The 16,046-nt window shown below is 45.3% G+C and overlaps 1 protein-coding gene across 1 annotated transcript in view; it reads right to left on the bottom strand.

Moving 5' to 3' along the window:
- Window positions 1-14,352: 14,352 nt before the first annotated feature.
- The window catches only part of NEIL1 (nei like DNA glycosylase 1), a 57,865-nt gene continuing 56,171 nt past the window's right edge, over window positions 14,353-16,046 (bottom strand). Inside the window, exon 10 of the mRNA XM_077263962.1 lies at window positions 14,353-14,608. Within this exon, the coding sequence (XP_077120077.1) occupies window positions 14,583-14,608 (26 nt within the window). The 3' untranslated portion in view covers window positions 14,353-14,582. The remainder of the gene's footprint in view (window positions 14,609-16,046) is intronic.

Here is a 16,046-nt window from a genome sequence, read left to right as displayed (position 1 = left end):
GGTTTAAATTTGGGAGAGGAGACCTTCATAGGAACAAAGCGGGAAGACAGCCATACCAAATCCCCAACGCGTAGTCGGGGACCCACACCGCGGCGGCGGTTGGCAAAGCGCTGAGCCTTCTCCTGTGACAACTTCAAGTTGTCCACCACATGATTCCAGATCTGCTGCAACCTATCCACCACAGAATCCACCCCAGGACAGTTAGAAGGCTCCACATGACCCGAAGAAAAGCGAGGATGGAAACCAGAGTTGCAGAAAAAAGGCGAAACCAAGGTGGCGGAACTAGCCCGATTATTAAGGGCAAACTCAGCCAACGGCAAGAATGTCACCCAATCGTCCTGATCAGCAGAGACAAAACACCTCAAATAAGCCTCCAAAGTCTGATTGGTTCGCTCCGTCTGTCCATTAGTCTGAGGATGGAAAGCAGACGAAAACGACAAATCAATGCCCATCCTACTACAAAAGGATCGCCAGAACCTGGAAACGAACTGGGATCCTCTGTCTGACACAATATTCTCAGGGATGCCGTGCAAACGAACCACGTTCTGGAAAAACACAGGAACCAGATCGGAAGAGGAAGGCAGCTTAGGCAAAGGAACCAAATGGACCATCTTGGAGAAGCGATCACATATCACCCAGATAACGGACATGCCCTGAGATAGCGGAAGATCAGAAATGAAATCCATGGAGATATGTGTCCAAGGTCTCTTCGGGACAGGCAAGGGCAAGAGCAAACCGCTGGCACGAGAACAGCAAGGCTTAGCTCGAGCACAAGTCCCACAGGACTGCACAAATGACCGCACATCCCTTGACAAGGAAGGCCACCAAAAGGACCTGGCCACCAGATCTCTGGTGCCAAAAATTCCCGGGTGACCTGCCAACACCGAGGAATGAACCTCGGAAATGACTCTGCTGGTCCACTTATCCGGGACAAACAGTCTGTCAGGTGGACAAGACTCAGGCCTATCAGCCTGAAATCTCTGCAACACACGTCGCAGATCCGGAGAAATAGCTGACAAGATAACTCCATCTTTAAGAATACCAACAGGATCAGCGACTCCAGGAGCATCAGGCACAAAGCTCCTAGAAAGAGCATCGGCCTTCACATTCTTTGAACCTGGTAAATACGAGACAACAAAATCAAAGCGGGAGAAAAACAATGACCAGCGGGCCTGTCTCGGATTAAGGCGTTTAGCAGACTCGAGATACATCAGATTTTTGTGATCAGTCAAGACCACCACACGATGCTTAGCACCCTCGAGCCAATGACGCCACTCCTCAAATGCCCATTTCATGGCCAACAACTCCCGATTGCCCACATCATAATTTCGCTCGGCAGGCGAAAACTTCCTAGAGAAAAAGGCACAAGGTTTCATAACAGAGCAACCAGGGCCTCTCTGCGACAAAACGGCCCCTGCCCCAATCTCCGAAGCATCCACCTCAACCTGAAAGGGAAGTGAGACGTCAGGCTGGCACAAAACAGGCGCCGAAGTAAACCGGCGTTTCAACTCCTGGAAAGCCTCCATGGCAGCAGGAGCCCAGTTAGCTACATCGGAGCCCTTCTTGGTCATGTCCGTCAAAGGTTTCACAATGCTAGAAAAATTAGCGATAAAACGACGGTAGAAGTTAGCGAAGCCCAAGAACTTCTGAAGACTCTTAACTGACGAGGGCTGAGTCCAATCAAGAATAGCTCGGACCTTGACTGGGTCCATCTCCACAGCAGAAGGGGAAAAAATGAACCCCAAAAAGGGAACCTTCTGTACACCAAAGAGACACTTTGAGCCCTTGACAAACAAAGAATTTTCACGCAAAATTTTAAAGACCAACCTGACCTGCTCCACATGCGAATCCCAATTATCAGAAAAAACCAAAATATCATCCAGATAAACAATCAAAAATTTATCCAGATACTTCCGGAAAATGTCATGCATAAAGGACTGAAAAACTGAAGGCGCATTGGAGAGCCCAAAAGGCATCACCAAGTACTCAAAATGACCTTCGGGCGTATTGAATGCGGTTTTCCATTCATCACCTTGCTTAATGCGCACAAGGTTGTACGCACCACGAAGGTCTATCTTGGTGAACCACTTGGCACCCTTAATCCGGGCAAACAAGTCAGACAACAGCGGTAAAGGATACTGAAATTTGACAGTGATCTTATTTAAAAGCCGATAATCAATACAAGGTCTCAAAGATCCGTCCTTTTTTGCCACAAAAAAGAATCCCGCACCAAGAGGGGAAGAAGACGGACGAATATGTCCTTTCTCCAGAGACTCCTTGATATATGAACGCATAGCGGTATGTTCAGGTACCGACAGATTAAACAGTCTTCCCTTAGGAAATTTACTGCCTGGGATCAAATCTATAGCACAGTCACAGTCCCTATGAGGAGGCAGTGCACTGGACTCAGACTCACTGAAGACATCCTGATAATCAGACAAATACTCCGGAACTTCCGAAGGCGTAGAAGAAGCAATAGACACAGGCAGGGAATCCCCATGAATACCACGACAGCCCCAACTTGAGACTGACATAGCCTTCCAGTCCAGGACTGGATTATGGGTCTGTAACCATGGCAGCCCTAAAACAACCAAATCATGCATTTTATGTAAAACCAGGAAACGTATCACCTCGCGGTGTTCAGGAGTCATGCACATGGTAACCTGTGTCCAATACTGCGGTTTATTTGCTGCCAATGGTGTAGCATCAATACCCCTAAGAGGAATAGGATTTTCTAATGGTTCAAGAGTAAAACCACAGCGCTTAGCAAATGAGAGATCCATGAGACTCAGGGCAGCACCTGAATCTACAAACGCCATGACAGGATAAGATGACAGTGAGCAAATCAAAGTTACAGACAAAATAAATTTAGGTTGCAAATTACCAACGGTGACAGGACTAACAACCTTAGCTATACGTTTAGAGCATGCTGAGATAACATGTGTAGAATCACCACAGTAGTAGCACAAGCCATTCCGGCGTCTATGAATTTTCCGCTCATTTCTAGTCAGGATTCTATCACATTGCATTAAATCAGGTGTCTGTTCAGACAACACCATGAGGGAATTTGCGGTTTTGCGCTCCCGCAACCGCCGGTCAATTTGAATAGCCAGTGCCATAGTATCATTCAGACCTGTGGGAATGGGAAAACCCACCATAACATTCTTAATGGCTTCAGAAAGGCCATTTCTAAAATTAGCGGCCAGTGCACACTCGTTCCAATGTGTCAGCACGGACCATTTCCGAAATTTTTGGCAATACACTTCAGCCTCGTCCTGCCCCTGAGACATAGCCAGCAAGGCCTTTTCTGCCTGAATCTCAAGATTGGGTTCCTCATAAAGTAAACCGAGCGCCAGAAAAAACGCATCAAGATCAGCCAATGCCGGATCTCCTGGCGCCAGCGAAAAAGCCCAATCCTGAGGGTCGCCCCGTAAGAACGAAATAACAATTTTTACTTGCTGAGCAGAATCTCCAGATGAACAGGGTCTCAGGGACAAAAACAATTTACAATTATTCACGAAATTCCTAAACTTAAACCTGTCTCCGGAAAACAGTTCAGGAATCGGTATTTTAGGTTCTGACCTAGGATTTCTGATAACATAGTCTTGTATGCCCTGCACACGAGTAGCCAGCTGGTCCACACTTGTAATCAAGGTCTGGACATTCATGTCTGCAGCAAGCATAGCCACTCTGAGGTAAAGGGGAAGGAGAAAAAAAAAAAAAAAACTCAGAATCTTCTTTCTTATAATCCCTCTTCTGCAATGCATTAAACATTTAATACTGGCCTGGCAAACTGTTATGACCCCAATGGCGAGGGTCTCAGAGGAACGTGGAAGTCTGCAGAATACAAAAATCCAGCTCATAGGGCAGTGGTAACTGGGTTGACCATATATCTACTCCTAACGCCAACACTAGAAGTAGCCGGGGATCATTCCTACGTTGATTCTAGATGACACGCGCCAGCCGGAGAATCTAGCTACCCCTAGTAGAGGAAAACAAAGACCTTTCTTGCCTCCAGAGAAGGGGACCCCAAAGCTGGATAGAAGCCCCCCACAAATAATGACGGTGAGGTAAGAGGAAATGACAAACACAGAAATGAACCAGGTTTAGCACAGAGAGGCCCGCTTACTGATAGCAGAATAAAGAAAGGTAACTTATATGGTCAACAAAAACCCTATCAAAATCCACACTGGAAATTCAAGAACCCCCGAACCGTCTAACGGTCCGGGGGGAGAACACCAGCCCCCTTAGAGCTTCCAGCAAAGGTCAGGATATAGTTTTGGAACAAGCTGGACAAAAATACAAAACCAAAACAAATAGCAAAAAGCAAAAGGCAGACTTAGCTGATATAACTGGAACCAGGATCAGTAGACAAGAGCACAGCAGACTAGCTCTGATAACTACGTTGCCAGGCATAGAACTGAAGGTCCAGGGAGCTTAAATAGCAACACCCCTAACTAACGACCCAGGTGCGGATAAAAGGAATGACAGAAAAACCAGAGTCAAAAAACTAGTAACCACTAGAGGGAGCAAAAAGCAAATTCACAACAGGCGTCACAGGTCGCATTGGCACCGACTTTCATGACGCCTACGTGGCGTCAAAGGTCGGGAAGGGGTTAAATAACTTATAGCTGGCAGAGGTGAAAGCCATTAAAAAAAATGCAGAATGTATGTATTGTCTAGCTGCTGGTGTGTGGAGCATAGCTGCTATGTCTTCTCCCATCCACACAACAGATATTCTTGTTCTTCTTTCCCTATGTAACACATAGACAGAAGCAATAGCAAGTAGTCTGGCTGTGAACCAAGCACTGAAGTGAAATAAAACACTATAGAAGCCGCAGCAGTATCTGCTTGTGTCTCACTATGCTGAGTGACTCCATATTTTTTTCCTCAGAATTGAGTGACTCCATAATTTTCCCTATGCTTGGTTAAAAAAAGTAACCATTACTCACTACCACATTTTTTGTTCTTGATTTCTTTTAGAGTTTCTTAAAGCCAGAAAGTTGCCATTTGAAATGACTTTAGTTTTGTGCCATGTCTGTGATCTGCTTTTTTTTCTACAAAATTAAACAACTGAATGAACATCCTCCAAGGCCAGTGATTCCATAATTTTTGACATGTGTTGTACTCTTGTATTTCTTTTTCACTACTTCCTGGGTCATCCGGAGTGGAGCTAGTCCCTTCGCTGTCCCAGCATGCTGTGCACAATCACAGCATGTGCTGTGTTGAGAAGGTACTAGCCCCGCTCCAAAAATACAATCTTAGAATTACTGGGATTCATTGATGCGTTTCAGAGTTATTACCGCAAAACTGGTCAGACTTCAAAAATTTGGCCTGACGATTAAAGGGGTATTCCCAGCTCAAAGATCCTATCCCAACATGTTGCAGGTGTATCAACCCCTTCCCGACCTGTGACACAGCGTATGCGTCATGAAAGTCGGTGCCAATCCGACCTGTGACGCATATGCTGTGTCACAGAATGATCGCGTCCCTGCAGGCCGGGTGAAAGGGTTAACTCCAATTTCACCCGACATGCAGGGACAGGGGGAGTGGTACTTCAGCCCAGGGGGGTGGCTTCGCCCCCCCCCCCCCCCGTGGCTACGATCGCTCTGATTGGCTATTGAAAGCGAAACAGCCAATCAGAGCAATCTGTAATATTTCACCTATGAAAATTGGTGAAATATTACAATCCAGCCATGGCCGATGCTGCAATAGCATCTGCCATGGCTGGAGACCCCGATCGGCCCCCCCCACCGACTGACGGCGGCGATCTGCAGCCGCCGTCAGTGTTCCGTACCCCTCCGTCCTGTCCTAAGCGCCTTCCTCTCCCATCCGACCCTCCCCCGTCCTCCTCTCTGCCCCCCCCCCGCTGTCCGATCGCACCCCCCATACTTAACTAGTCCCGGTGTCCTCGGTCTTCTCGCATGGGCGCCGCCATCTTGGAAAATGGCGGGCGCATGCGCAGTGCGCCGGCCGAACCTGCCGGCTGGCAGATTCGTTCCTTGCACATTGTGATCGCTGCGATAGGTTCTATCACAGCGATCAAAATAAAAAAATAGTAAATAAACCCCCCCTTTATCACCCCCATAGGTAGGAACAATAATAAAATACTGAAAATATTTATTTTTGTTTTTCTGTTAGGGGTAGGGTTAGGGGTAGGGTTAGGGTTGCACTTAGGGATAGGGTTGCACTTAGGGATTTGGTTGCACTTAGGGATAGGGCTGCACTTAGGGATAGGGCTGCACTTAGGGATAGGGCTGCACTTAGGGTTGCACTTAGGGATAGGGTTAGAATTAGGGTTAGAATTAGGGCTAGGGTTGGAATTTGGAAAATTGCAGGCTAAAAATTATTTTTGAGGAAAGAAAAATGATTTTTTATTTTCACGGCTCTGCGTTATAAACTTCTGTGAAGCACTTGGGGGTTCTAAGTGCTCAATACACATCTAGATAAGTTCCTTTGGGGGTCTAGTTTCCAAAATGAGGTCACTTGTGGGGAGTTTCTACTGTTTAGGCACATCAGGTGCTCTGCAAACGCAACGTGACCCCCGCAGAGCATTCCATCAAAGTCTGCATTTCAAAAAGTCACTACTTCCCTGCCCAAACAGTGGTTTACCCCCACATATGGGGTATTCGCGTACTCAGGAGAAACTGGACAACAACTTTTGGGGTCAATTTCTCCTGTTACCCTTGGGAAAATAAAAAATTGCGGCCTAAAAATAATTTTTTGAGAAAAGAAAAATTATTTTTTACTCTTCGCCACAACAGCACCCCACTGGAGAGGGATCCGCTCCGCAGGAACAGGAAACCTACCGAGAAATAAAAGGGGGCGGTCCGCCTCTCCTCCTCAGTTTAGGTTTCCTGTTCCTGCGGGAACGTACAGGAACGACAGGACTACACGGCATACCTGGGCTAGCATGCCGCCTGCGCGGTATCCATGAGAACGGCAGGGGCTGCGGCTCAGAAGCAGCGTCGGGGGAGTTCCGTTAGATGGCTCCCTCCTCGTCTGAAGGAGCACGCAGACGGCCGGGTCTGGGGAAGGCCGCCTGGCATCATCTGCGGTGGCGGTACGGCTGGAGGTAAGAGAGCGGCTGCACTCCTATTGCGGTCCGATGCAGAAATCCCGGACCGCACATGCGCCGACCGCCGCAATACAGGCTACCCCGGAAATGGATGGTGGACTTCCGGGGCGCCTAGGCCGGATCTAGGGCGGGGGAGCCAGCGCCGATCTGCGCATGCGCACTGTAAAAAAAAAAAATGGGCGCACTATTTAAACCGCACATGAACGGTAATACGGCGATGCAGAGATGTCATCCCCAGGTACCATGTTCCCCACAGCTGGAGATCCAGTACCCCCCACCAAAGATCACGCCAGAGGATCCTCAGAGACCGCTCGTAAAAGCGACGGATCCAGAACAGGATCTCGGCCTTCTGATCCGGTATTATTTGCTTCACTGGGTGAGTTTGTGAACTCTGCCTATTAAGCTGACGTTGTCTCCCTACTTCTCTCTTTCTCTCTCTACTTATTACGCTTAGTGCAAAAAGCGACAAAAAATGAAGCATAAGGAATGTGCCTTGTGTAGCCAGCCCCTTCCAGACACATACCCCCAAAAACTTTGCAAGGACTGTTTTAAGGAAACAACACAGGGAGCAGCAGTGTCCAATACGGACTTACGGGCCATTATTAGGGAGGAACTAAAAAATATGGCCCAGGACAAACCACGTAGTACTAAGTCCAAAACACCGACACCTGTGTCAGACTCCGATAGTGACCAACCTGTACTGTCAGACGCCTCCCTATCATCATGTTCATCATCATCATCCTCATCAGAGATCGAGGGACGCTCATGTTTTCCCTTAGACAGTGTGGACAACTTGGTAAAGTCAATTCGAAATACCATGGGGTGTGAGGAAACTAAGGGTGCGCAAACCACGCAGGACATAATGTTCGCGGGTTTGGCAGAGAGAAAGAGGAGATGTTTTCCAGTTATACCAGCAGTGAAAACATTAATTAAAAGAGAGTGGGAGAAGCAGGATCAGAGAAGCTTTCTACCCTCAGCGTCAAAACGAAAATATCCGTTTAGTGACCAGGAGCTTCTTACATGGACCAAAGTCCCTAAGGTCGACGCAGCTGTAGCCTCTACCTCTAAGCAATCCACTCTACCTGTGGAGGATGCGGGACTACTGGTCGCTCCTTTGGATCGTAAGGCTGAATCATCCCTTAAACATTCTTGGGAAGCGGCTACAGGAATATTCAAACCTGCAGTAGCCAGCACTTGCGCTGCCCGGTCAATGATCATCTGGATTGATCAGTTAGACCAGCAAATTGAAAATAAAAGTTCAAGAGAAAAACTACGGCGGCCATCCCCTTAATACGAGGAGCAGCGGCCTTTATCGCAGACGCTTCCGCCGACTCACTCAGTTTGGCAGCAAGATCTGCAGGCCTCGTGAATAACGCAAGACGAGCGCTATGGATGAAAAGCTGGAAAGGGGACGCGCAATCTAAATCTAAAATATGCGCAATCCCATGTGAGGGTGAGTACCTCTTTGGTAAAACCTTAGACGAGATACTCAAAAAGGCAAAGGACAGGAAGAAAGCCTTTCCTGATTCCTCTATTCCCTTTTACAGGAGAGCCTTTAAAAGGAGACCGTTTGGCAAAAGGAGGCAAACGGATAGGTCTACAACATGGACCGCTAAAGACGACAAGCAGAGAGGTACCATGTTTAGAAGACCCAACCCCCCAAAAGACAACAAATACTGAGGATATACCAGTTGGGGGCAGACTGAAGTTTTTCACCACTCAATGGGAAAAAATAACATCTAGCTCGTGGGTTTTAAATATCATCCGAGATGGAATTAAACTAAAATTCTCTCGTGTTCCCCACGAGTCTTATATTATAACATCCCTCAGCTCGCCTATACACCAACAGGCTCTAGAGCTTGAAATTCAAACCCTATTATCAAAACGGGTCTTAGTCCAAGTTCCGGTGGGACAGGAGGGTAGGGGATTCTACTCTCCCTTATTCCTAATTTCCAAGCCCGACGGTTCTTTCAGGACAATCATAAACCTTAAAAAACTCAATTCATTTATTGAAAACTATACAATTAAGATGGAATCCATTAGGTCCACCATAAAACTCCTCTTTCCAAACTGTATGATGGGGGGCATTGATCTAAAAGATGCTTACTATCATCTCCCTATTCATGACAGATACCAAAAATTCCTCAGGGTGGCGGTAATAATCAACAACGAGATTTGTCATTTCCAGTATGCAGCCTTGCCCTTCGGCCTTTCAACAGCGCCGAGGATCTTCACCAAGATAATGCTAGAGGTGATGGCCTACCTTCGCCAGAAGGAGACTTTAATTGTGCCCTATCTGGATGACTTTTTGGTAATAGGAAATTCAGTTACCCAATGTACTGATCGTTTAGCTCACGCAATTTCCTCTCTACAGGACCTGGGCTGGATAATCAATACCAACAAATCCAGACTCACTCCGCTTTCCCGTCAGGCGTTCTTGGGGTTCCATTTAGACTCCATATCTCAAAAGTGTCTTCTGCCTCAGGTAAAGATACTACTGATCAGACACAAAGTCCTAGCCGCGATAAATAATCCACGTATATCCCTAAGACAAGCTATGTCGTTACTAGGGTCTCTTATCTCTTGTATACCTGCAGTAAGATGGGCTCAATACCATACTCGAACACTACAACATCAAATTTTACAAGAAGATAGACGGTTATTTGGTCACCTAAATGCAAAAATGACCTTATCTCAGGAGGTTTTATCTTCCTTAGCGTGGTGGCTAGACTCAAATCATTTGATGAGTGGTGTTCCATGGGTAATAACACCATCTCATACCATAACCACTGACACCAGTCCTCATGGATGCGGCGCTCATATGGGGAATGATTTTTGCCAAGGGTTATGGAACATGGAGGAAAGCTGCAGCTCCTCTAACGTTAAAGAACTAAATGCAGTAAAATACGCCTTATACCATTTCCTCCCACAGCTTCGGGGGAAAGACGTCAGAATCCTTTCCGACAACACCACCACAGTGGCGTATCTAAACAGGCAAGGAGGTACGCGATCAGAGACTCTGATGTCTTCTGCTACAGAAATCTTGAATCTAGTAGAAAGTCACCTAACATCCCTTACTGCGGTGCACATAAGAGGAGAAAACAATCAGCAGGCAGACTTTTTAAGTCGACACACCTTGAGACAAGGAGAGTGGTGCCTAAACCAGCAGATTTTTCTGGACATAATATCTCTATGGGGCCGTCCTCAAATAGATCTCTTCGCCACAAGAAGAAACAGAAAAGTCCGGAGATTTGCCTCCTTATCTCCAACGGATCACCCGGACATTCTGGACGCTCTCCAAGCCCCTTGGCAGTTCAGTCTGTCATACGCTTTTCCTCCGATCATATTACTACCCCATGTCATAAGCAAAATCAGAGAAGAAGGAGCAAAAGTGATACTGATAGCTCCATTCTGGCCCAAGAGACCATGGTTCTCGTGGCTACAAACCATGTCGGTCTCAGATCCTTGGGTCCTCCCCTCAACACCCAACCTTCTCTTCCAGGGTCCGTTTTTCCACCCTCAGGTGGACAATCTCCACCTGACGGCCTGGAATTTGAGAGGCAGATGCTAAGATCGAGAGGATTCTCGGGGGGTTTGATTGACACACTTCTCCAGAGTAGAAAAAATTCCACCACAAAAATTTATACGAGAATATGGAAGAAATTCTTACAATTCCATACATCTACCAACACATCAGAAATTCCGATACAATCTATCCTGGAATTTCTTCAAAAAGGGAGAGAACTAGGTTTAACTGTAAACACCTTAAAAGTTCATGTTTCAGCACTAGGAGCCCTCTATGGCCATAACATTGCGGGAGATAGATGGGTATCCAGATTTATCACAGCCTGCGAAAGAATAAATCCAGTTAACATACCTAGGATTCCACCCTGAGATTTAAATTTAGTTTTGCAAGCCCTAACAGACTCTCCATTCGAGCCAATAGACTCAATACCCATTAAATGTCTATCACTAAAAACGGCCCTCTTGGTAGCACTGACTTCAGCTAGGAGAATCAGTGACATCCAAGCACTCTCTATAGATCCACCTTTTTTGTTAACTTTTCAGGATAAATTAATTCTTAAACCAGACCCTTCCTACCTTCCCAAAGTAGCAAAAAAATTCCATAGGTCACAAGAAATAATCTTGCCCACTTTCTTCAGTAATCCCTCCACTCCTGAAGAACAGAAATATCACACTCTAGACGTTAAAAGAGTAGTGTTAAAATACATTGAAAGGACCAGCAGCTGGCGACAGTGTAGGGCTCTGTTTATTTCCTTCCAGGGTCACAAGAAGGGTCATGGAGTAACAAAAAGCACCTTATCCCGGTGGATCAGAGAGTCTATCAGACTGGCTTATTCCGCGAGGAAAGAAAACCCTCCGGAAGGCATAACAGCACACTCTACCAGAGCGATGGCATCCTCCTGGGCAGAGAGGGGAGACGTCCCAATTGAAACTATATGTAAGGCGGCAACTTGGTCAAATCCTTCTACATTCTATAACCACTATAGGCTAGACCTATCGTCAACTTCTGACCTAGACTTTGGCAGGACTGTCCTCAGCACGGTGGTCTTTTAGTGAGTCCACGACAGCACCCTCTTACATCCCTCCCTAGCTTAATATAGTACATACTATTGAGTAAAAATCCTTTTAATCATAAGAAAATAAGTTTGAAAAATGAAATAAATGATATTTGCCTAATACTGGCGGTCCTCCGGGTACTCTGAAATCAAAACTGAGGAGCGGCGGACCGCCCTTTTATTTCTCGGTAGGTTTCCTGTTCCTGCGGGGCGGATCCCTCTCCAGTGGGGTGCTGTGGTGGACTCACTAAAAGAGCATTACCGGTGAGTAATCCGGCTTTTTTATTTTCATGGCTCTGCGTTATAAACTTCTATGAAGCACTTTGGGGTTCAAAGTGCTCACCACACATCTAGATTAGTTCCTTGGGAGGTCTAGTTTCCAAAATGGGGTCACTTGTAGGGGAGCTCCAATGTTTAGGCACACAGGTGCTCTCCAAACGCGACATGGTATCCGCTAATGATTGGAGCTAATTTTCCATTCAAAAAGCTAAATGGTGTGCCTTCCCTTCCGAGCCCTGCCGTGCGCCCAAACAGTGGTTTACCCCCACATATGGGGTATCAGCGTACTCAGGAGAAACTGAACAATAACATTTGGGGTCCAATTTCTCCTGTTACCCTTGGGAAAATAAAAAATTCCGGGCTAAAAAATCATTTTTGAGGAAAGAAAAATTATTTTTTATTTTCACGGCTCTGCGTTATAAACTTCTGTGAAGCACCTGGGGGTTTAAAGTGCTCACTATGCATCTAGATAAGTTCCTTGGGGGGTCTAGTTTCCAAAATGGGGTCACATGTGGGGGAGCTCTAATGTTTAAGCACACAGGGGCTCTCCAAACGCGACATGGTGTCCGCTAACGATGGAGATAATTTTCCATTCAAAAAGTCAAAAGGCGCTCCTTCCCTTCCGAGCCTTGCCGTGCACCCAAACAGTGGTTTACCCCCACATATGAGGTATCGGTGTACTCAGGAGAAATTGCCCAACAAATTTTAGGATCCATTTTATCCTGTTGCCCATGTGAAAATGAAAAAATTGAGGCTAAAAGAAATTTTTTGTGAATAAAAAAAGTACTTTTTCATTTTTACGGATCAATTTGTGAAGCAACTGGGGGTTTAATGTGCTCACTATGCATCTAGATAAGTTCCTTGGGGCGTCTAGTTTCCAAAATGGGGTCACTTGTGGGGGAGCTCAAATGTTTAGGCACACGGGGGCTCTCCAAACGCGACATGGTGTCCGCTAAAGATTGGAGCCAATTTTTCATTCAAAAAGTCAAATGGCGCTCCTTCGCTTCTGAGCCCTGCCGTGCCCCCAAACAGTGGTTTACCCCCACATATGAGGTATCAGCGTACTCAGGACAAATTGGACAACAACTTTTGTGGTCCAGTTTCTTCTTTTACCCTTGGGAAAATAAAAAATTGTTGCTAAAAGATCATTTTTGTGACTAAAAAGTTAAGTGTTCACTTTTTCCTTCCATGTTGCTTCTGCTGCTGTGAAACACCTGAAGGGTTAATAAACTTCTTGAATGTGGTTTTGAGCACCTTGAGGGGTGCAGTTTTTAGAATGGTGTCACTTTTGGTTATTTTCAGCCATATAGAACCCTCAAACTGACTTCAAATGTGAGGTGGTCCCTAAAAAAAATGGTTTTGTAAATTTTGTTGTAAAAATGAGAAATCACTGGTCAAATTTTAACCCTTATAACTTCCTAGCAAAAAAAAAATGTTGTTTCCAAAATTGTGCTGTTGTAAAGTAGACATGTGGAAAATGTTATTTATTAACTAATTTTGTGTCACATAACTCTCTGGTTTAACAGAATAAAAATTCAAAATGTGAAAAATTGCAAAATTTTCCAAATTTCCGTTTTTTTCACAAATAAACGCAGAAATTATCGACCTAAATTTACCACTAACATGAAGCCCAATATGTCACGAAAAAACAATCTCAGAACCGCTAGGATCCGTTGAAGCGTTCCTGAGTTATTACCTCAAAGGGACACTGGTCAGAATTGCAAAAAACGGCCAGGTCATTAAGGTCAAAATAGGCTGGGTCATGAAGGGGTTAATAATAATAATAATAATAATAATAATAATAATATCAGAAAATACCTCCAGTTAGAAATATAATATAGTTCTGATTTCCGGTGTCTCTTTCCCACATCTGCAGGGCATTGCAGTAGCTTAGGTATCCAAGCTTACAACTACTCATATAGTGAGTTAATTAGCTAGTTGCTAGTGGTCACAGGTTAATAGCATTATGAAGGTGCCTAGCCGCTGTACTGAATGTGTGGCACCCAGGAGAAAATGGACTTAAATTCTCCTAGGAGCCGCCGGCTTTCCATCATACCGGCGTAGCTTCAGTCTCCGTTCACAGCACAGACAGAAAGCTCTGCACTGATACAGCTGGCTCAGCAGTGCAAGGCAAAGCACCGAGGCTGCTCAACCTGCACCCATGCCGCTGAAAGCCGGAGGCTCCTGGGAGAAATTATGTTCATTTTCTCCCAGGTGCTGCACATTTACAGCGACCGGGAATAACACTATTAGTCCTTCAGGCTAATCCCATGGCTGCAGGTTACTAGCGTTATCAGACATGGAAGGTTTACTTTAAGAAAATGTCCCCCACAGACATTTCTAAACTCTTCCAAACTTTTTTGTTTTTCAGCAATATGCATGCAACATTAAAACAAAATGCACACAATAATTGAATTGTATTAAAATAGTAGTTTATTTTATTGAACATTTTAGGAGTAAGATTTCAGTCATAATTTGTTTTTCTTTTTTATTTAAAATAATCAGTATTTGGGAGAGGAGACATTTAAAAACAAACACACACAAAAATACAACCACCAACTTTTTTTCTCCCCCTCAAGAATCAAGAGTTCCTAAAAAGCATCACCGGGTTTCTCCGTCACAAGCAGGCTTGTACTAGGTGTTCTTCATGACTTGTTCTTGGTTTGTACAGCTGGGGGATATAAAATAAAAACAAAATTATGGAATAACCACATCTGGGTCAGTGATGTATATTTGTTGAATGTGCTAGAACAGCTCCTGATGCATACGTATCTATTAGTGATGAACGCACGTGCTTGGATAATGTTATCCGACCATGCTCGTGTGCTAGCCGAGTCCCCCGCACCTGCATGTCTTGCGGTTTCTTCTACAACCGCAACACATACAGGTGCAGGAACTTGGAACATATTTTTTGGAGCATGCTGAAGACACTCAGATAACACCTTATTTGAGCACGTTGGCTCATCACTAGTATCTATAAAAGTGAGTATTCCATAAATCACTAGTTACATGGACACCAATTTGCCATATATTGCCAGTCAGAGGCCAAAAGTTCCTGTATTTTCATACTCTATGGAATAGCGCATCCCACATATTTGAGGTGAACTACACTACGTTGTCGCGGTGGGATGGCTTTCATGCTCTTTTGATTAAAATAGTTTCAGCTAAGTAGGCAAATGGGATAACTGGCTCACCTGTCCCCCATGAAGGTACAAATCCACAGCAAATGGAGCAATCCAAAAGAAGATGGAAAAAAAAAGTAAACAATCTTTGTGTTGCATTTTATGGGAAAAAAAATAAAGCATAAAAAAATAATAAATAAATAAAAGACTAGAACATAATGGCTGATGTGTGTCGAAGCGCTTCTCTCATAAGCTAAGCAAAACATAGCTAGGGAATGGTTTAAAAACCCATCTAGGAGGTATACACACCTCAAATGTGATAAACGAATAAATCCCGAGAAAATAAAAAGATGGTGACATAACATACAGTAGTTAATAATGCAAAACTAAATCCGTATGCCCATTTAAAATCCTTTGGATATGGGAGATTGAACAGAGGCAGGCATTCAAAATAAGTCCTGCAAAAAAAAACACAGCCCGTACTCACCTACTAGTGCCTATGCAGCTCCAGCGAGGTCATAGCTTGAGTGACGTTGATTCAATGACCGAGGATCTCAAAACTGAAATATTCGCTCTATAAATACATTTCTCTGACTCAAGTGGACTAACGTAAAAAATAACCTTTATTTTAGGCCGGTTTCACACGTCCAGATAATCCGTGTCCGTGTGCTCACGCGGCACATCAGTGTGGCACACGTGCGGCAGCCGTGTGCCGCCTGAGGACCACACGGACCGTGCAGGAAAGACAGTCCTACAGTAAGCGCTGTCCCCCCCCCTGCGTGTGGTGCTGTGGGTGGCCTTCATCTCTTCTCCCCTGCAGGAGAGAAGAGATGAAAGATCAAGTTTTTCTTCTTTTTTATTAAAAATAAAGTTTGCTGGTGACCTCCCGCATCCCATCCCCAGTGCGCCGCCCGGCCGCTTGCAGAGAAATACTCACCCAGCTCCCGCGATGTCTCCTCTCAGCGCCACAGCCTGTCCTGTGTGAGC

This window comes from Ranitomeya variabilis, chromosome 5 (assembly GCF_051348905.1).
Source record: "Ranitomeya variabilis isolate aRanVar5 chromosome 5, aRanVar5.hap1, whole genome shotgun sequence".
NCBI lineage: Eukaryota > Metazoa > Chordata > Amphibia > Anura > Dendrobatidae > Ranitomeya > Ranitomeya variabilis.
The sequence above is the reverse complement of the archived record's forward strand: the minus strand, read 5'-3'. Positions and strand labels throughout refer to the sequence as shown.